The 22,706-nt window shown below is 47.4% G+C and overlaps 1 protein-coding gene across 1 annotated transcript in view; it reads left to right on the forward strand.

Moving 5' to 3' along the window:
* Positions 1 to 22,706, forward strand: part of SZT2 (SZT2 subunit of KICSTOR complex) — a 606,663-nt gene that overhangs the window by 201,077 nt on the left and 382,880 nt on the right. The window contains exons 25-28 of the mRNA XM_069227802.1: positions 4,369 to 4,545; positions 5,248 to 5,452; positions 5,794 to 5,850; positions 11,653 to 11,765. Of these exons, the coding sequence (XP_069083903.1) occupies positions 4,369 to 4,545; positions 5,248 to 5,452; positions 5,794 to 5,850; positions 11,653 to 11,765 (552 nt within the window). The remainder of the gene's footprint in view (positions 1 to 4,368; positions 4,546 to 5,247; positions 5,453 to 5,793; positions 5,851 to 11,652; positions 11,766 to 22,706) is intronic.

The following is a 22,706-nucleotide window of genomic DNA, read 5'->3' on the forward strand; positions in this document are numbered from 1 at the left end:
TGACTGATTAGCACAGCCTTTGTAAACCCCAGCTAGAGTCCAGACAAAGCCACAGCAGCATCGATTGGCACGAGAATACTCAGCAGGTGTAGTGCTACAAGGGAGACTCTGCCCTATATACAAAGGTGATTTGTGTAATGTTTAGTACTGCTTCTTAAAGGAAAGCCCGGGCTGGACATGAAGGATATTGTGTTTTAGTTGATTGTTGAGTTCTGAGCTTTATTTATGTATTTATTTTTAATTTGTAAGTGACCTGCAGGAAGGAAGTATCCTGAAAAAAGGACTTCCATTCAGTATATGATTTTGTTCAATAGTTATGCAGGTATTAAATTAATTTCAGATCAAACAAGGGGTTCACATGTCAGAAATGGGAGAGTATCACAGTGATTATATGCAGTAACATTAGTGAGATGCTGCTGTTTTACAATATTAACAGCACGTCACTATCCCTGAATATTTGATATAAATACATTTAGAATTTAGACGAGTGTGCCTCTGCACTGTCAGTGGCATTGCCAAAGAAGGCATGAAAGAGCTGAAATGGGATCATAAATTCAAGGCAGTTCAGAAGAAGGGCACCCAAAGTACTTTTGTCTCATGGCCCCCAAAAACCTTAAGATGACCTTGCTGTGATGTAACCTCTTTCACAACCAAATGGTGTCATACTCCGGTAAACACATCATGTAACAGCATCCCATCTGGAATGTGCCTTTATGCTTCTTGTTCTTCCAAACTGTGTCTGCATTGTTCATCACTGTACCCTTTGATCCTGTGTGGTGTATAGCTAGGGGTTTCACGATGCGTCTTCCATACCTGTTTGTTCATCTGTGTCACTATTTCTCTCTATTCACTTTTGCTGTTTTGAATGTGCAGTGAGTGCCTCTCAGTAACACAATTTTATTCAACTCTGAACCTTGTTCTCTTGTATGTTATTGTAGGAGGCTGGCCTGGCTTGTAGTGGGTACCAGAGGTACTTACACCTTGTGCCATGTCCAGTTATCTATCCCTTATTAGTGTAGAAGAGGTGTTTCTAGCAGCTCAGGCTGATAGAAGGTAGCTATGGCAAAGCAGCTTAGGCTGAACTAGGAGACATGTAAAGCTCCTACTATACCACTGCTGTCATATGCACAATATCATAAGAAAACAAAATACACAGAAGTACTAAAAATAAAGGTACTTTATTTTTATGACAATATGCCAAAAGTATCTCACTGAGTACCCTCCGTATGAGGATAAGTTATATACACAAGATATATGTACACAAACCAAACTTATGCAGGTAATAGCAAAAAGAAGTAATGCAAGCAATGTAAAATTACAGTAGGTTGCAATAGGAGCACATAGGTATAGGGGCAACACAAACCATATACTCCAAAAGTGGAATGCGAACCACAAATGGACCCCAAACCTATGTGAGCTTGTAGAGGGTCGCTGGGACTGTAAGAAAACAGTGAGGGTTAGAAAAATAGCCCACCCCAAGACCCTGAAAGGTAGGTGTAAAGTGCACCTACTACCCCCAGAGAGCACAGAAGTCGTGATAGGGGGATTCTGCAGGAAGAACAAACACCAGCAATGCAACAACAGTGGATTTCCGGACCTGAGTACCTGTAAGACAAGGGGACCAAGTCCAATAGTCGCGACAGTGTCGAGAGTGGGCAGGAGCCCAGGAAATGCCAGCTGAGGGTGCAAGGAAGCTGCCACCGGTTGGAAGAAGCTTGGAGTTATGCATAAAGAAGAGGACGAGGAACTTCCCCTTTGGAGGATGGATGTCCCACGTCGTGAAGAAGCTGGCAGAGGTGTTCCCACGCAGAAAGACCGCAAACAAGCCCTGCTAGCTGCAAGGGTTGCGGTTAGGGTTTTTGGATGCTGCTGTGGCCCAGGAGGGACCAGGATGTCGCCACTTGGATGAGGAGACAGAGGGGGCGCCCAGCAAGTCAGGGAGCCCTCACAGAAGCAGGCAGCACCCGCAGAAGTACCTGAACAGGCACTTGGAAGAAGAGTGAACCGGAGTCCATGCAAAGTCACAAAAGGGAGTCCGATGACGCCGGAGGACAACTCAGAAGGTTGTGCATTGCAGGTTAGAGTGTTGGGGACCCAGGCTTGGCTGTGCACGAAGGAAATCCTGGAAGAGTGCACAGGAGCCGGAGCAGCTGCAAATCACACGGTACCCAGCAATGCAGTCTAGCGTGGGAAGGCAAGGACTTACCTCCACCAAACTTGGACTGAAGAGTCACTGGACTGTGGGAGTCACTTGGACAGAGTTGCTGAGTTCCAGGGACCGCGCTCGTCATGCTGAGAGGGGACCCAGAGGACCGGTGATGCAGTCTTTTGCTGCCTGCAGTTGCAGGGGGAAGATTCCGTCGACCCACGGAACATTTCTTCAGAGCTCCTGGTGCGGAGAGGAGGCAGGCTACCCCCAGAGCATGCACCACCTGGAAACAGTGGAGAAAGCAGGCAGGATGAAGCGATACAAGGTTGCTAGTAGTCGTCTTGTTACTTTGTTGCGGTTTTGCAGGCGTCCTGAGCAGTCAGCGGTCAATCCTTTAGCAGAAGGTGAAGAGGGAGATGCAGAGGAACTCTGGTGAGCTCTTGCATTCGTTATCTGGTGAGATCCCCAAAGCAGAGACCCTAAATACCCAGAAAAGGAGGTTTGGCTACCTAGGAAGGAGGATTGGCTACCAAGAGAGGTAAGAGCCTATCAGAAGGAGCCTCTGACGTCACCTGCTGGCACTGGCCACTCAGAGCAGTCCAGTGTGCCACAAACACCTCTGTTTCCAAGATGGCAGAGGTCTGGGACACACTGGAGGAGCTCTGGGCACCTCCCCTGGGAGGTGCAGGTCAGGGGAGTGGTCACTCCCCTTTCCTTTGTCCAGTTTCGCGCCAGAGCAGGGCTGGTGGATCCCTGAACCGGTGTAGACTGGCTTATGCAGAGATGGGCACCATCTGTGCCCATGAAAGCATTTCCAGAGGCTGGGGAGGCTACTCCTCCCCAGCCCTCACACCTATTTCCAAAGGGAGAGTGTTACACCCTCTCTCAGAGGAAGTCCTTTGTTCTGCCTTCCTGGGCCAGGGCTGCCTGGACCCCAGGAGGGCAGAAACCTGTCTGAGGGGTTGGCAGCAGCAGCAGCAGCTGCAGTGGAGACCCCGGAAATGCAGTTTGGCAGTACGCGGGTTCTGTGCTAGAGACCCGGGGGATCATGGATTTGTCCCCCCATGGAATTGTCCCCCCCCCAGTGCCAGAATGGCATTGGGGGGGGGACAATTCCATGATCTTAGACATGTTACATGGCCATGTTCGCAGTTACCATTGTGACGATGTACATAGCTAGTGACCTATGTACAGTGCACACGTGTAATGGTGTCCCCGCGCTCACAAAGTCCGGGGAATTTGCCCTGAACGATGTGGGGGCACCTTGGCTAGTGCCAGGGTGCCCTCACACTGAGTAACTTTGCACCCAACCTTCACCAGGTGAAGGTTAGACATATAGGTGACTTATAAGTTACTTAAGTGCAGTGGTAAATGGCTGTGAAATAACGTGGACGTTATTTCACTCAGGTTGCACTGGCAGGCCTGTGTAAGAATTGTCAGAGCTCCCTATGGGTGGCAAAATAAATGCTGCAGCCCATAGGGATCTCCTGGAACCCCAATACCCTGGGTACCTCAGTACCATATACTAGGGAATTATATGGGTGTACCAGTATGCCAATGTGAATTGGTAAAATTAGTCACTAGCCTGTTAGTGACAAATTTGGAAAGCAGAGAGAGCATAACCACTGAGGTTCTGGTTAGCAGAGCCTCAGTGAGACAGTTAGGCATCACACAGGGAACACATACATGGCACATAATTATGAGCACTGGGGCCCTGTCTGGCAGGGTCCCAGTGACACATAGACTAAAACAACACCATAGACGAAATATGGGGGTAACATGCCAGGCAAGATGGTACTTTCCTACAGTTATGAAATATTTTATTTAGAGAGAATCTGAGCCCCCAGCGCCTCAATTATTTACTCATAAAGAACATATATTGAAGGAGCTGTTTACTGATCAGTCAGTTATGGTACTGAACTTTGTACTATACGACTACATGGCAAGCATGGTGGTGTGACAAAGTGTATACCTTGAGCAATTTTTCTCTTTCTGGATCATAGCTAATTGTCAGTTTTGAGAGCTGACATTTTTGACGTGTGACAACTCCAAAGAGCTCACTCTTGTTCCTTCTCCCCTTCACTGTATAAGTTGTGCCCCATTTTGACTATGCTTCTCTTCCAAAACCTAATTTGGTGCCCTTTGTGATGCACATTCCTGCATGCTCCTTCTCTTTGGCCCTCACATATACAGTTAACATGTAGATGTTTAATATCTAGATGTGCAGAAACTGATGCCATCAAACCCTGAGAAACTTCCCAAGGAAGAAGGACGGCCGGGAGAGAGCCCCCCCACTGCAGACCACAGTAGCATGGGAGACTTAGCCAGCCCACCGGAAAAGAAGGTGGAATGGAGGCTCGGATCTGTGCCCATACTGAGCGTCACTCCGGCCAATGGTAAGCTTTAATCGCTCCTCTACAGTCCGTTCTTTGGTTTGACTGTTGTCCTTCGTCTGCCGTTAGAACGGAATCAAGCCACCGTAACATGGTGCACATCAGTGTTCATGAACTCATTTCAGTATGTGTGCTGAATAGACTCACCAATGAGCAAATCTCCAAAGTAGGTGCACAAGTATTGGCACACTGGGGATGAGTTCACCTCTGGGATTTACCTTGGGCCGTGTGAGAACTTGGAGGACTGGACGCCTTTTTGTTTTTATATTTTTGGTGTCGGTCTGTAAACATTGCCTTCTTCCAAGTAGACTGGCAACCCCAGTAAGCTAGCTGCATTATGCAACAACAGATGTCCTTCATTCGCTTTCAGGTTAGATAATGGGTGTTTCAAGGTCGGACTGTGCGATTCTCAGCAAGATTCAGATTAACGGAGAAAAGAGGCGGTGGCAGGAAAATCACACCATTTAGGATGTGCAGTGTTATTAGAGTCCTGCATCAGAGAGTGAAAGGGCGTGGCAGCAAGGCGTCTGAATCCATAAATGCATAGAATGGATTATTTGGTGAATCTAGGGATTGGGGTTTGACCAGGCCTTTGCTTTGGAAGGGATGGATGGGTTAGCGGTTCTGTCCTGGGTTACAGTCTTCTCCACAGGAAGTATTGTCGAGACTTATTTTTATACCTCATATGGCTCTGTACTTTTCCAGATGGTAAATCTGACCACGCGGACCTTGGAGGAGCCCAGAAGCGGGATGCTCACATCTCGTTCATTCGACAGGCCTCTCAGCCTGATCCCAACGACCCCCGTCGCCTCCGCTGTCCTGTGTATGTGTACAACTGCGCGATGGATGTGCTGCGAGAGCAGCTGATCAACTCTCGTCCCGAGAAGACTGCCCGCGACATCTTCTTCAGGTAAATGTTCCCAACCCCCATTCTTTGTCACTAGCTCTGTGGCCAAGTTGAAGAACCCACAAGTGAGGGTTTCACAGTGAAAAGGCAATTATTGTTTTCATAAACAAAGCTTCTATATGTGCCTGCGGTCCACCTTCTATCTTATCAGGAAAGTGTCAGATATGTGCATGCTTTTGTATTTATCCTTTTCATGAGATTGCTATGGCTTAAATGTAAATTGTAGAGTCACCAATGGTCACTTTCTGTATCGATTGCTTTATTTGACCCCAGGAGGGGTGGAGATATATAGGGACGCATTTCGGGTGATGGGTGCTTCTAAAATTATTTATTTTCTCCCCCAGTGAGTATAGGCAGCAAGACTGCGGTACCTGGGAAGTGTTTCTGGATTTAAAAAACAGGTAGTTTAAATGTGTCTTGCTGCTTCTCCCACTTTCGGGAGGGACTGTGCTTGCACTGCATGAGCTCGGAATGTGTGTTGCAGAGGGACTTCCACTGGGCAACCTGGCGGGCCATCACGGGCAACTGAGGAGGGAATGGGGTATAGATAATTCGGCTGATAGCCAATCACGTAACAGGATATAGACCCTCACATGGACAGAAAAGGTGCTTGGTGACTTTAAAAAATATAAAAAACGAAGAGGAGAAGGTGCGGCCTGTACAGGCAATGAGGATGAAGCGGGGGTAGACAGTCCCTGAAATACAGCCATGTCTGTAAGCTGTACAGACCGTCGTATCGCAGGACATTGTGTACGACTGTCGCTGACAGGAACCTTTATGGGAAAGGCCTTCATATGGCAGGAAGCTTTGGGGGATAGAAAACCACAAGAAGGGATGGGGCGCAGATAGTCGCTGACGAGCACTTGTGTGAAAGGCGGGATCTATGACGGAATCTGTGTGGACTAGACTGTTAAGTGACAAAAAGCCATGTGGGAAAGGACGCCCCTGACGGGCCGCTCTATGGGATAGACCGGCACGCGACGGGAAGCTATGTATCGTAGGCAGTCAGACCCCATGCTAGCCGCCACTGGCCAGGCAGAGACTACTGGGCCAGATGTGGAGACTAAAGTTGCTTGTCCAGGGTCTGTCCAACTACTGCTGTAGAAACTCTGCCAAGCCCTCCCCTGTTAGCACTTGGCTCTGTGGTAGCAGTGATGAGCAGCCACAGGCTCTTCCTCATGTGGGGTAACTCAGACTCAGCACTCAACTCCTCCCCAGCAACATAGTAAGATTAATGTCCAGCCCAGTATTTCCCTTTATAAAAGACAGGAACTTTCTTACAAAAAAGCAAAATACTACAGATTACAATAATGATGGGATACCTAACTTACAGATGTGAGATTCTGATGTGTCGAACTTAGACTGCCCCCTCCCCCAAACAACCACTCTACTCACCCCTTCTTCCCATCATCTCAGTCTGAAGGTGTAGTGTTCTCCACCACCACTTCTCTGAGCATACATTCTCAGGGGTCTAGTTTCCATTTGTCCGTCATCCATTTGTGGTTGTGCTGCTTGGGGCCGCAATGAACCTTCTTGCGGCAGTGGTCAGGACCTTTCCACATCGTAGGCAGCAGTCCTGATGGAGGCAATCACCTGCCGGCCACATGGCGAGTCTCGGAGAGGACGCAGCAGGAACTGGTGCTTCAGGCCCTCATCTGGCTCTGGCTAACACGCGGCGCACACAGACCTCTAGGAGTTGTCAGGCCAATCCCATCACTCCGGTATGTCATTGGTCAGTTACACTGGGCCTCATAAGGTGAAGGGAATTTATATTACCTTGACAAATTAGGGGGCGGATTGTTGTTTAGCTGCTCCTCGGTGCTCAACCCAGTCATGGGTGCCGGGAGCAGAAGGTGGTGTAGAGGGATGGTGGGGGTGCAAATGCGCCCAGCTTGCTCCCCTCTCCTGCATGTGTGCCGGAGGAGGGCGTTCCTCAGACACGCCATCTTCGAGCCAGCCTTCGTTAGGGGAGATGGAAAAACCCAGAGGCAATCCGGATTTGGGGCAGGGGTCCCCACACACGCCCTTTGCACCAAACCCAGAGATATTTTCGGAAAGTGCAGCAGAGTGCCCCACACTTGCTTTTCTTGATTTTCTTTCAACAAAAGGCAAATCTTGGAAGCTGCATATCTTGGACCTGTTGGTCTAATTTTCCTCAGTTTGAGCTTGATAGGCTCCTGGTAACCAGGCCTAGGCACTAGGAGCATTTTCAACAGGCCTTATGGCCTTTAAAGAAGCGCATTCTGAAGCAGGTGGATTTACGGTCTTCCTGCACCACCCTTCTCTGCCCAGATCTTGGTGGTTCTCCCTCATAGTGAGGACATCTTGCGTATCCCTTTCGGAACCAGCCAGCAGAACACAGCCACCTTCCAGCACTTCTCGTGTCTTGCAGCCATGGGGGAGGCATTGGACTCCAAGTATTTTCTGTAGACATTTTAATGGAACCATCACGTGTCCTCCACCGTTTCTCCCCCAGCTGGTCTCGGGGCAAAAAAGGGCCAGGACCACTGCCCCTGAAAAGACCCTTCCTAGTCCTGGGGGTCAGTTGGAGACCTTAACCCATCTTTGCAGCGCATCATGTGATTTCTCTTTTGAGCCAGGCATCTGTTTTGCTGTCGTCATCTTCCAGGGTTTTCTTATCTATCTCTTCCTTGTGCACCATTTTTTTAAAAGGGGTGGAAAATGCTAGATATCAGACACCAATGGCCAGTCCTAGGATGCCACAATATCCCTCCACCCCTGTTCCAACTTCCGCTGCACAGTATTCTGGGACAATCCAACATGACCATGTCAAGTTTTCTCTGGAAAGGGCTCCTTGCCTGCCTCAGCTCTGTCCCTCGCTGACATCACAGGTTGACCCCTTGCCACCAAAAATCTTTCAAGGCAAGCCCCTACTGTTGTGGCTTCCTCCTTTGTTCTAGTGGGTCTGGGTTGTCCCAGCCCAAGTGCAGTGTGACAAACTAACTTTCATGTGCAGGCTTTCTGCCCGCTCCTTCATTTCCCAGGAGCTGAGTAAGTCAAGGATAATTGCTCCTTTTGTGTGGGGAGACCTTTGCTCCCTGTACTGGGAAGCACATTACTTAACATCTCCCAGTAAGGTGGGCAAAGGCCTGGGATCGGGTTTTGAGCTGAGCTAGAGAAATCTGATAATTCCTAAAGCCCCATAAGATGTGGATAAGGTGTGTTAGGTGTTTCAAATTCAAACTCTGTGTGCATGCTTCACCACAGTTTGACACCTCGCTGTAACTTGCAGCCTTATGTGGAGCAAAGCTGTACATTAGGGCAGATTCCACCTATATGAATAATAATAAAGTGAAAACACAACACTTTCCAATAAGCACTACATATGCAGTTACCTAATCTGTGAATGCCCACTCATATTATAAGGCCTACCCTAGGTCTGCACCTATCCTTGTAGTGTCCTTCACTAACTTCGACTAGCTACTGAGCTGTAGTCTCCCATGCTTAGCCCATATATCTGCACACACGATCTTATGTAACCAGCCCAGTGACACCTTAGCTGGCCAGCAGCAGCCTTATCTAAAAAGGCGGACAGTGGCCGCTAGGTGCCAGGTCCAACTAGCATGAATTTGCCATGAGTTAGACTCGGATAGTGAGACTGACTCGCAATAAAAATAAAAAACAGGTAGTCAAAAGTGAAAATTCTGGAGGAAGAAATGGGTGGTTTCGTTTGCTACAGTTGGCAGTCCTCTTTCCAGGTACAATCTTCCAGGTGATGCCCTTGGTCCTGGTGGCAGTACCCTGATCAGGCGTGGAGGTGTTTATTGTGATGGCTATCAAGCACGATCTTCAGCACGCAGTGCCACCAGTCAACTGGTTTTCTCCTAGGCACATCGGAGGGAAGTGCCAGGTTCCCCACTCACGTAGGGGTACGTGTATGAGTACCTCTAGAGTGCAGTTGTTAATTCTTTGGGCCGGTCAGGCCCACAGAGCACAAACTGGCATGAATTCTGGGTTTACCAGGAGCAGGAAAACTTGTAGGTTAGTATGCTGGTTGGCTTTCACTCACATGACACAGGTAAGAAGACCAGGTCAGACTATAATCACTACAGAATTGATTATGCTACCGCCACCATGCTACACCTGTGAAACCTGTGACAGGGATAGTAGTCCAACTGTTACTATGAGGGGTCTTCTTGCTGCACCTCTCCAGGTCAAGGCCAGAGCACCTTGTAATCAAGGGCAGGCCTGTGCCTAGGCCTTCATGCACACACTTCTTTAATTTTGGCCTAGCCCCACCCTAATCAAAACAGGATAACCAGCATTGCCAGTTCTGGCCTGCAGGACAAGAGGACATAGGGCCTGATTCTAACTTTGGAGGACGGTGTTAAACCGTCCCAAAAGTGGCGGATATACCACCTACCGTATTACGAGTTCCATAGGATATAATGGACTCGTAATACGGTAGGTGGTATATCCGCCACTTTTGGGACGGTTTAACACCGTCCTCCAAAGTTAGAATCAGGCCCATAGTGTACACAACATAGGGAAAAGTTAGAAGATAGGAATCTACGTCTGATAGGCTGTGATATGGCAGAAAGCTATGTACAGTAACGCATCATATGATAGGAATTTGTGTGGGATAAACCTTAAATGACATGTGGGATAGCCAGTTACCGACAGGAACCGGAATGGGATACACAAAGCTCTGCAGGATAAACCATCACAGTGCTGGCAGCTAAGGGTGATGGCTCTTCTCAGCAAAACACAATACGCAGAGTAGACCATCACACGATGGGTAGCTGCAGGGTGTCATATCATGGCTTGATGGGTATAGTTGCATGGCTAGCCAACTGCGTAAAAAAAAGATGTGCATGGATATCTTGAACAGAAGAAGATGATGCGGGCTAGACCATCAAACACATGAACCTGAGTGGCACATGCATTGACACAACATGAATCTGTGTGAGTTAGGCAGTCATATGACTGGAGGCTGTGTGTGAAACACCACCACTGAAGGCAAAATCTGCAAGATAGTCCATACCATGAAAAAAAGTTGTGCAAGATAGATGTTACGTGACAGAAAGCTGTGTGGGTGCACACCATCTAAGGATATGAGTAGTTGATTAGAGATATTATTACATTATAAGAAGAAATACATGAATAGACGGAAACAGGGAGAAAATGCTAAACAGTCTTTTGCTGCAAGTTGTAATAAACAGACCATCACATGACTAGAAGCTGTGCAGTATAAAATGACAGGAAGTTGTACCGGGCAGGAAACTTTGTATAATACATTTCACATGGTGTTACATCATGCTGTGTGCTGTTTGTAAACCTTACATTTCTTTGGGGCTTTCTACTTTTCTGTATCCATTGCTCATCTTGTCCACACAGCCAAACAATCTTAAATAGTAGTACAGTCACAATTGACTTGCATTAGCATGCGCAGAAGGAATCTCAATAACTACAATTTCAGGCATTGGTATCTATGGCTGCCCTTAACAAAGTAAAGAAACTCTCATATATACTTAACAGTAGCCATGTAAAACATTTCTTTCCTTTTTTATTTGAACAACATTTTAAAATAAATAAAAGTATTTAATTAAGAAGCTAACATTTCTAATTAGTAATAATAACCTCTTTAACAGAATTAATAATGTTATCTGTGATATAAATAACATTGCAGAAGTGGTTTGCATAGGTTGTACTTAATGGCTTGCCCTAATAGTCTACTTGATGATGGAAATATTACATACATTGTGTTTGGAGACAAAACAAACCCTTGTTGACGGATGCACACACCCATGGTGCTCTTATGTTATCTACTTAGCCCACAAACTAATACAATATAATAGCTTACAATTGGGTCTTAAAATATACATTTTTACAGGTTGGTGACTATGTGAGACCTTATACAACGCTCGCTGCCATGAAACTCAATGATGGCGATATATTTGCTTGCTTATTTGGAATTCATATATTTCCCCTTGGCTGCTCAAGAGCATATGTGGCTGGGCTTCTTGTTGACTGTTGCTGTGCTTGAAATCTGCTGTGCAACCTTCTTGGCAGCCTTTGAAGTGCGCTTTACTCAAGGGTCCGTGACTTTTATTCCTTATATCAGCTTTGGCTGTCGGTCTTTTGGAAGGTGAAACAGTCCTCTCTGTTGTCATAGCCACACTGCGGAACCGTCCTTTCTGCCCTTAGAGCTGGCAGTAGTGTAATTTATTGGCTTCTTCCAGGACCCATTCCATGGAGCGACCACCTGCTGCCTCCTGGATAGATCTCAAGCAAAAGGAGCTAGTCAACTACTGTACCTTACTGCAGGAGCATTACCACCAGTGCTATGTGAAAGGTAAGGGATGCAGTCATTACCAAAGTGATATGTGAATGGTAAGTAGCGTTGGCCTTACCATCAGTGATATGTGGAAGATCAGTGGGGCAGGCAGTACAACCAGTGTTAAGTGAAATGTAAGGTGGGTGGCAGGCATTCACATCTGGGATATGTGAGAGGTGTGGAGGTCAGACATTATTACCAGTGGCATGCGAGTGCAGAGGAGGGTGGGCATTACAACTAGTGTGTTATTGGGCTCCTAGAACAGTCACAGAACACTCTACATAACTGTAACTTTAATCTTGTACCTGTGGCCTGTCCCACTGTCAATCACATGCTTGGCACACTCCTGCCATCTGGTCTTGGGCAGCAATATTACGATCTGTTTGTCTTCAAAGTAAATGTTTCAGTTTTGAAGTGGCTTGTGATTCCTCCCCCAAAACCCATAATACACCAGGACATGGACTCCATATCAGAGTGTATTTTTCCCAACATCTGGATCAGACGTGCATTGCAGAGCTCCAAGAACATCTTGCAACCGGACTGAATTTTTGACATCGAGGACCAAGATTATGCCCTACACTTGTAAAGACATCCTGCGTCTGTCAGCTTTATTGAAGTCAACATCCATCAAAACCCTGAAATGACCCTTGGCTGTGCACACAGAAAGGAGAAAGGCTATCACGCATGGGGCAGTAGACACTCCTCCATTTGACAAGTAAAGCAAGAGAATAGATGCTGTAGGCAAAATAATAGCTATAGGTGCTGCACTTAAAGGTGCATACCAAATTCTATGGGATTGCTATCCAGGTACGAAAGATTCCACTGTGGGCAAGATGGAACAGCTTGTCAAACATCTCCCAGAGGTGTACAAAAAGCGTGGAAAGGAGCTAGTGCAGGATGGAAGGATCATTTCTAAAGCCAACATTGTGTGCAAAGACAGCCTGCAATGCAGGGGTTTCAAAAACAACAGGCACGATTGGGAGCCAAGTCACCAGTCATCGCTCAACACCCACCTTACCAGATGCTGTAAACTTTTTCAGGGGTATCAGTTACTCAAGCAGTTCTCCAGGGGGAGACTTGAGGGCAACAGCCTCATCAAGGCTAAAGGTGTCCAAGTCACACCTGCCTCATAACAATGGCGTTTCACACATTCCACCCTCCACAGTGTACATTTCCATGCATGGATATTGAGACGAGCCAGCTGAGCGGATTCAGTCTACCCAAGGAAACAGTGAGGTTCATCTTGGGTGCTCAGCGTCCATCCACAAAGTCAGTTTATTCTGTTAATCGGGCAAAGTTTGTGGCCAGGTGTAGGATCGGTTTTTTTGGTGCTGTGGGGCTAAACCTTCTGATGTTTTTCAGTTTGCCCAGTCTTCAGCCAGGCAAAGCCTAGCTGTGGTCATAGTTAAACGTTATTTGTTAGTCATTTTGGTCTTTCCACATTTGCTTGACCAGCCCAATTTGTTTCTGAGGGTCTTCAGGCTCATTTTGCCAGAGCTAAGGCTGCTACTACATCTTTGGTCAGTGGTGTTTCATTGTTTGACATCTGCCAGGTGGCCATATGAGTATAGTTCCACACTCTTACCAGGGGTCCCTACCTTGACTCTCAGGTCCATAGGGATTGTCAGGGGACAGCTGCAGACATGAAGGCAAGAGTTGGGGATTGTGCATGCTAACCCTTCTCAGTTAGCAAGGGAAATGGAGCATCTCCTTGACCTAGATGGTGATGCAGGTTTCTTGGCAACTGGCTGTGGTGCCCTGATTACTTTTAGGTAGTCTTCATCTGCTAAGATGTCCTCCATGTAGGTATCTTCAATCAACCAGACTTTGCTGTCATTGGTAGAACAGGTCACCTCTTTGTAGCAGGTTCATTGTAGCTTATCCTTATGATTGTTAATTTCTTCCATCTTTCCAGACGCCAGATGCAAGGCAACTCTGCAAATGTCCCAGTATTGGGGCAAGTCTGGAGTGCGAGGGGTGAAGGAGCAGCACTCCTAAGCTTGGATCTTCTGTCTGCTTCTCGTGTTGTAGTGGTGCACAGATCCTTATTAGCAGTGTGATGCAACACTGAATTAGTTGCTGATCAATAGTGCCAGTATTTATCTTTCCCAGGTTTGTGGTACTTTCTGAATTTCTAGGGGCCACTCCCATTCTGGAGGGGCCTGGTCCCAGCGTGATCTTCACTTGTCCAGGTCATGCTCCTCCTGAAACCAGTTTGGGCTAGCCCAGGCCTAATGCGGAATAACCCCAGACGTGAAGGCTTTTTGAAGCACATACAGATCTTACATAGGAAAGGGTGAGAGATGAGTTTCACTCTCACATGGGAGCTGTTTGCATCAAGAGAGAAGACGGTCTATTCCCTCCTGGAGGAGGCTGGCCTGGTGTGTGGTGGGTACCTATGGTACTTACACCTTATACCAGGTCCAGGTATCCCTTATTGTAGTGTAGGCAGTGTCTAGAAGCCAGGCTCTCAGGAGGTAGCTGTGGATGAGCAGCCAAGGCATATCTAGGAAACCTGGAAAGCTCATGCAATACCACTGTAGTCACACTTAGTACTAACACACATGAAAGAAAACACTCAGTGTTACAAAAACAAAAGTACTTTATTTTGGTGACACAAATACCAAAATTACCATAGAGGCTATAGTCCCTTAGGAGGTAAGTAATGCACAAATTATATACACTAGTATGCAGAAATAGGCATAAAAACAGTTAGAAAACAGTGCAATTAGTGAAAATCACAATAGTTGGAAATGGGCCTATGGGGAGCACAAACCATATACTAAAACAATGGAATGCAAAATTTGGTCCCCCACCTAGGTAAGTGTAGTTGTAGAAGGGAGCTGGGAGTGCTAAGAAAGCCCAATGGTAAGTACCACAACCCACCCCAGCGACCAGAAAAGCTGGAGTAAATCACAACAAGTTTCCCAGAACACACAACAGAGAAGAAAAGAAAAATTATACAAAACTCAGAAGAGACTGCAAGACACCAACAGTGGATTCCTGGACCAGAGGACCTGTGGAAGAAGGGGACCAAGTTCAATTAGCACAGAAGAGTCCAGGGAGGGCAGGAGCCCCTACCCACCAGACTGAAGGTGCAAGAAGTGAGTTGACGCAGATGAAGGAGAGTCAGCACTGCACCAAAGAAGATGAAGTTGAGTTCCTGGAGGATGTAAGTGATGTCCCACGCAGGAAGGAGTATTGCAGTCTGGGTTGCGTCTTCAGATTCATCCAACAAGCCTTGGCATACGCAAAACTTGCAGTTAGTGAAAAGTGAAGGTGCCGGGGACGAGGAAGGACCAGTTTGACTCTACCCAAGTGGAGAAGTCAGGGGGGGCCCTCAGCAACACAGAGAGCCCACAGAGGCCCAGACAGCACCCTCAGGAGTCCAACAGGGCGGGGACACGAAGGTCGAGGAAGAAGCCCAAGCAGCACTACGACAAAGGCTCCCACGCCTCCGGGGAACCTCTCAGGAAGCTTTGCGTCACAGGATGGTGAACTGGGGGCTGAAGAAGTTGCCAACAAGCCTTGGCAGCTGCAGAGGACGCAGTGCACGGGGTTCTGTCCTGCGTGGGCAGGCAAGGGCTTATCTCCACCCAAGTTGGGGAGCTGGAAGAGAGGACCGTCGGGCCCCCTTCAGTCCACGACCTGTGTTACAGGATCCACGCAACTCGGCATAAGATGGGATCCACGCGGCCAGTCGTCGATGCAGTTGGTGCCTGCAGAAGCAGGGGAGTGACTCCTTCACCCCAAGGGAGATTCCTTCTTTCTTCTGATGCAGGCTGAAGACGGGCTGTCCTCAGAGGATGCACGACCGGGGAAATGTTGCAGTTGCTGGATGGAGCCGTGGATACAATGTTGCAGAAAGCGTCTTGCTTCTTTGTTGCAGCTTGCCGGGTCCTGGAGCGTCCATATGCAGTTTCTACAGTCAGACGTCGAAGTGGAGGGTGCAGAGGATTCCTGCTGGAGTCTTGCAATCCGAATCTGAGGAAACACCAGAGAGAGAGACCCTAAATAGCCCTGAAAGGGGGATTGGTCACCTAGTTGGGTGACCACCTATTAAGAGATCAAGAGGGGGCTCTGACGTCACCTGCTGGCACTGGTCACTCAGATGCTCCCAGAGTTCCCTGCCAACCTTGAATCCAAGATGGCAAAACCCAGGACCCTCTGGAGGAGCTCTCAGCACATTCCATGGGGTGGTGATGGACAGGGGAGTGGTCACTCCCCTTTCCTTTGTCCAGTTTCACACCAGAGTAGGGACTGGGGGTTCCTGAACCGGTGTAGACCGGCAACAGGAGGGCAGAAACATGTCTGGGAGATGGCAGCAGCTCGGGCTGCCTGGAAACCCTCAGCAGGCTGTAATGGCAATACTGGGGGTCCTCTAAGAAGCCCCCAGAGTGCATGGAATCATACAACCAATGCTTGCAAAAGCATTAGGGTATAATTCCAACATGTATGATACCAAACATGCCTATGTTCGTAGTTACCTTTATGTAGCTGGACATAGGTATTGACCTATGTCCTGTACATGCGTAAATTGGCGTCCCCGCACTCACGAAGTTCGGTAAAATGGGCCTGGAGTTTGTGGGGGTACCTCTGCTAGTGCAGGGGTGCCCTCACACACAGGTACTTTGCACCCTGCCCTCTGGGCTAGAATGCCTGCCATAGGGGTGACTTATAAGTGACCTGGTGCAGTGAAAAGTGGCAGTCCTGCAGAAATCTGTGCTTGGGCTCCCTATGGGTGGCAAAATATATGCTGCTGCCCATAGGGATCCCCCGGAACCCCAATGCCCTGGGTACCATATACTAGGGACTTATAATGGGGCACCAGTGTGCCAATTGTTGGATGAAATATAGTGATAACAGCTACCAACTACCAAATTTAGGGAAGAGAGCATAACTACTGGGGTCCTGGTTATCAGGATCCCAGTAGACACAGTCAAACACACTGACAAACAGGCCAAAAGTGGGGGGTAACCTAGCTAGCAAGAGGCTACTTTCCTACACTTCCCACCCAACGGAGACAACAGGTTTTGTGGAGGGGCACAGTAAATGTTTATATGCTGGCTCCTATGTACGAAATGGACATTAGAAGACCAGCTCAAAGGTGTCCACCATCTTGAATTGGTGCAGGTACACTTGTGAAATCACATTTCGACACCTTCATGCGAGGCCTGTCATGCATGTCCCAGACACGTTAAAGGCCAAGGACATCCAGTTACATGAAACTAAACAGACTTTACCTGAAGTAGCAAGAAGAAACCTCATCCACACCCACAGGGGTACATCTGTTTTGATAGATACTTCTAACCACAGTATCCTCATATTTAGAATATTGCCAGGTGCCAGACTGGATCTAGAAGATTTGAACTCCATTGCTTCTGTGTGCTGGTAAATGATGCCTTGTGACTCCGCACTGAGTATGTTCTGTCCCAGAGGTGATGAGAGACTGCATGTAAGTGTCAGCCGTGAGCATCGTGGGTCCCTTTCTTTTCACACCTCCATACGTGGATCCGGAGGTTGCTCCTCTTTTTTTCAGTTCCAAGTTTTTTTTCAAATTTTCTCTTTTCTCCAGTATGGACGGGATTTATGTACCCTCCTAAGACGACAGGACATAAACCTTGTGGGGGCTGTTAGAAACAAATGTCTGTGACACACTCCCACCAAGTACGTCTTTGGTGTTTGGATTTGTACCACGACTTCAAGACCTGCGAGAAATGTGCCCATATGAATCCTAAGGTGATCCAGGAACTTGAAGCGAAGCTGTACATTGCTAAACACCGAAAGAAGTCACAGCAGTCCTGCTCCCACTTTAACTAAAGGGAGCAGATCTGCCTCATTTCAATCCAAGTCTTATAGTATGTTGAATCTGAAGCACAAGAAGACCAGGTGGAACTCACACACTTCTGCCACTCTCTGCCAGAGAAGTCACAAGGATGTCAGGGTTCCTTTCTGTCTTAATGCCAGTCCCCTCTTTAGGAGCTGATTCTGCAACTGATCCCAATGCACCCTGAGTTCCCGTGGCCGCCTGTGACAGATTGAGGCTTTTCAAGAGGCTATGTGGTGACTCTGACACTCTTCTGGTTCCCTCTGGTATGCTTTTGGGCCAGTGATCAGCAGAGACCTCCAGTTGGGCTACTGCTGATGGGTCTGTTCTTGGCACGGTCTGTGCTTCCTGAGCCCTTCTCAGTGTCTGACTTTGGAGCCAATCCTGTGCAAAATCCAAATCGGTCAATCAGTGCTGGGTCCGATTCTGCTGGGAGAAGCCCTCGTCCCAGTAGTTGTGTCTGACTCCATACCAAATTTCTGTTGGCCCGACTGAGGTTGAATCCCAAGCCACACCAACTCACCCTGTCTCAGTTCAATCTGACTTGATCAGAACATGCCTTCACCTCAAAGCTGCTCAACAGCTTTTCAGTTCTGAATTTGTAGAAGCTTGATCTAGCTTTTGGAGATAACAGTGTAGAAGACGGAGATTATTTCCCCCCATACTCTGATGACAATATTTACGTGGATTTTCAGGAGACCAGTGGGTTGGACACTTTCCTAGATACTAAATTGTATTCTCCCCCTGACAATCAACAGAAGAGAATGCTTCATTTGCTGTGGCCATTCAATGTACATCTGCCATCTATGGAAGTCTAGCATATTACCCAACATTTTGAAACCAGGGCAGGCTTCCTCTGAGCCTTTACTGCCATTCAGTGAAGCCCTGACTGACACCCAATGGGCACTTGGGTTAATCCTTGGTCCTGTCTACTGGTGAACAGACAGGCACCACAGGCCAGGGCCAGGTGACCCTGACTTCTTGATGGAGCACACTACACCAGAAAGTGTGGTAATTTAGGTTTCCACCTGCAAGGTAAACCTCAAGTGATTTCCTACGCCACATGCAGACTGAGTTGAAGAGAATTATAGCATTTGAGAAGCAGATGTTTTCATGAGCCAGTCTAGCCTTCCCATCAGTCAACACCAGCTGCGTGCCTGATAAATATTTCCACAGTTTATGTGACATGATTAGTGAGAGCTTGCTGGCAGACCCTGAGGAATTTCAGGCCAACCTGGCTCATACCCCACAATGGTCTGGATGCTGCCAAATTTGTTATCTGTTCTGGGCTGGACACTGCTGATTGTTTGCCGGCACTGGCTTGTTGCTTTGGTGTCAGGCATGGATGAGATCTGCTGGCTTCTCTGGTGACATGCAAACGTCATTGATAGATATACTATTCAATGTTTCCCACCTGTTTGATGAGAAGGCCAATTCCGTACTGGAACGCTTTAAAGAAAGCAAGACCACAGCGTCATCTTAAGGCCTCTGCACTCCTGCAACATAGTTACCACTACAGTTTCACCTCTTTTAAGACTACTCTAGAGGTTTGCATACCGACAAGGACTAGGCCCACTGTCTCTGCAACAGTTACCTAGCCATTTCGCAGTTGGGGATTAAGCAGAAAATGTCCAGCTGACCAGGGGCAACAAACTTCCCAGACTTCCCGCTGTAGCATCAGCCCCTGAACCGCTTAAGTTTGCTCTGAGTGGCACATGACTATCCAGTGGCAGGCAGTTTCAGACCTTTCCTCCAATAGTGTTTAAATATAACATCCAATAGATGGGTAAGGGCTCCACCTTGCCATTCCTTTTCGTGCTGCTGCATCTTCTACCCACAGTCACTCAGAGCAGCATCTGTCCATCTTGCCTCAAGAGGTGCAGGCTCCTTTAGCCAAAGGTGCCAGAGAGAGGCTCTGGCCCCAGAAAACGAAAATAAGGATTGTATGTTACTTTCACTATGTGCTTGTGTTGAGGAAGGATGATGGCCTTCGTCCTGTATTAGATCTCTACCCTCTGAATGCCGTTTTGTGGTAGGACAAATTCAAGATACTCATATTGGCTCAGGTTCTGTCTGCTTTGCATCCAGGTGACTGGATTGTGGCTCTGGAACTTACTTTCAGTTATCCGTCTTCAATCTCACAGATACTCCTTGTGGTTCAAGGTAGACATAGATAATTTTCGATTTGCTGTGCTCCCCTTTGGACTCGCCAGTGCTCCCCCATTATTCACAGATGTGATGGCAGAGGTCTCAGTACACCTTCGAAGGATGGGGGCTCCAGTTCTCCCTTACCTTGATGACTGACTGTTGAATACAGGCTCGCCACAGACTGTTGTAGACCACCTCTAGATGATGGCAAACCTCCTGACATCATTGAGCTCCTTATCAATGTGCTGAAGTCCCATTAGACTTCTTCACAAAGGCTCCTTTTTATTGGACCATTCTGGGTATGGTGCTGTTTCGTGCCTTCCCTCCATCGCAATGAGTCCAGGACATTCAGGCTATGATCCTCATGTTTCAGCCTAAGTTGGTTCTGGATCTCAGTGACAGTGGCTCTGAGGCTTCTTGGCCTCTTAGTGTTCTGCTTGCCGACTATGACAGGAGGGCGCCCAACTCCTCATCAGCCTGTTCGAGATGCAGGCCATTCACCTCTTGCTGAAATCTTTCCCTCTGTCCATCAAAGGGAGGCTGGATAAGGTTCTCATGAACAACATCATTGTCATGCAGTACTGCAGCAAACAAAGTGGGATGGGGCACTGTGTCATGAGGCACTTCTTGGATGGTGCTGACTGGTACATCAGGTCATTTCCCAGATTATGAACCACCTGGCGGGTTCTTTGAACACCAGAGTGGATGAACTCAGTCACTGGCGTCTGTCTGGCAGATCATGAATGTCAGTTATATCACAAGATGGTACAGGGTATTGTCCTGCAATGAGGAGTAATCTTACTAGATCTTTTCGGCTCTGTCAAAATCACAGGTCGTGTGGAGTCACCTTCAGCTTTCTTTCTTTTTTTTTTTTTTTTTTTTTACTTTAATCGGACTAGCTGTCCTTTTTCAAATCAACTGTTGTGATGAGGTTTATAAAAGGGAAGCGGTTTATAAAAGGTACGACATGTTTCCTCCCAAACACTTTATTATGCCACAATGGAATCACAATTTGGTCCACTCTTTCTTCAAGTGCACGCCCTTCAAGCCAATGTACAACTGGCCACTACTTCTTCTGACTCTGAAGACCATATTCCTGGTCTTGATAACTTCCCCTTGTTGCATTAGAGAATTCCAGCCTCTCTCAGTGCAGCTGCCTTACATCACCTTTTTCCCACATAAAGCGATGTTGAGAACCAGTGTGACCTTTTTGCCAAAGGTTGTGACTTATTTTCATGTTGGACAATCCATCTCCCTCCCAGTGTTATTTGCTTTGCCTCACCCCTCGAAAGAGGAGACACCACTCCATCAGCTGGACCCTCAAGGAGCCTTGAACGTTTACCTCAATTGCCCTAAAGACAGTCAACTTTTTATGTGGTTCTCTGGGGCACATTAAGGCAAAACAGCACAAGATCGATAGTCTTCGGCATTAGGATCTGCTACTATGGGCCAAGAAGGAGCCACCAGAAGGCCTTGAGGGCCCATTCCACCAGGGCCAAGACTGCTTTGGCACACAGAGTGCCTGTTTTTGATAGCTGTCAGGCTGCGACATGGGCATCAATGCACAAGGTTACAAGGCACCATTTCCTTGATATCCAGGTCCGACAAGAAGAGTTCACCCCTTCATTCATGCAGAACTTTTAGATCTCAGCCCATTTTGCAGACCCAGAGTTTTGGGAGGTACTGCATTGGCCCCTAAAGATGAGGAATCTTCAGTTTGAAGTATCCACCATACAAATATCCACCATACAAACAAGCTGCTTACCATCTCTAGTGCTTTTTCTGGCGGTTGCTCGTTCTAACTGCAGATTCCTCAGCATCCTTCCATCTTCTCTTTCCATGGCATGGTCTCTTTTTCCCATATATAAAGGTCCCAAGCTTGACATCTGCATACCAATACCTTTGATTATCGTTGAGCTCCGCTTCAGAGGGTACTGCAGAGTCCAGAAAAAAAACAGACATCGATGCGGAGGGGTGGTGCTTATATGCTCCTCCATCATCAATTCCTGTGCAGAACAAAGTCAATGTGAAGTCGCATTGCACCACCTACATGCACGAAGAAGCAATGCTGTTTGAATCTTCTGTATCCAGTCTGGGCCTGGGTATTCTAGTGAGGAATCTGCCATTGGAGTATCTACCAAAAAGAGCGCTACCACTGGTGAGTAACTTGTTCATTACCATATCCAAGAACTAGCCTGCCACCATCCATGTTTCAACATTATCCGGTAGAAAAGCATAGCAGTCCAGCTTTTTCATGTGGAAAACGCAGTACTAAAGGCTTGTAATTGGGAAAAGCATTGCTACGTCAACATCACATACCTTGCCTCACACAGCTATTTCCCAGAGAGCCGACACAACATCTGCACGAACCACTCCACACACTCTCTGCCGACAGATGGCAACAGAGCAATATTGTAAGTCAAACACTGCTGCCCAGGCAACATGCCCTTTTCCCCTAATGTCCACAGCTCTCACAGCAACAGAACACATAACATTAAACCATACCGCATTCTGCACTCGAGGAACCCAGCACCAAAGCTTTGTTTGGTTTACAACCCTGCTCCTATAGCAGTGACACTTCTTCCCCAGAAGAGGGCAACCATGCACCTTACCGATACAAGCTATACCTCAATGTGCTACGTGGTATGTCATGTCTTTTAGCTAATAAAAGTTTGCATCATGTGTGTCATTCTCCAAATTTATATATGGACTTGCAAGTACTACCATGCTAGTTGCTCTTTAGTGACCACCGAGGACTGATTCAATGTGTCACATAGTAAGTGGTCTCTTAGTAGTAATGGATATTGTTGCAGGTTTTTTGCAGACTTTGTCCATGTTCTTAAAATCAAAAACCAATTGAACCTCTCCTCAGCGGATTTCACCATAACCTCCCACCAACTTCTTGGCCAAATGTTCACAAAGAAAGGGTCTGTGCAGCTATGGGGCTAAAACAGCTGGGAAGATGAATATACTATCACACCTGG

The sequence above is a fragment of the Pleurodeles waltl genome, chromosome 4_1 (genome assembly GCF_031143425.1).
Source record: "Pleurodeles waltl isolate 20211129_DDA chromosome 4_1, aPleWal1.hap1.20221129, whole genome shotgun sequence".
In the NCBI taxonomy this organism is placed as follows: domain Eukaryota; kingdom Metazoa; phylum Chordata; class Amphibia; order Caudata; family Salamandridae; genus Pleurodeles; species Pleurodeles waltl.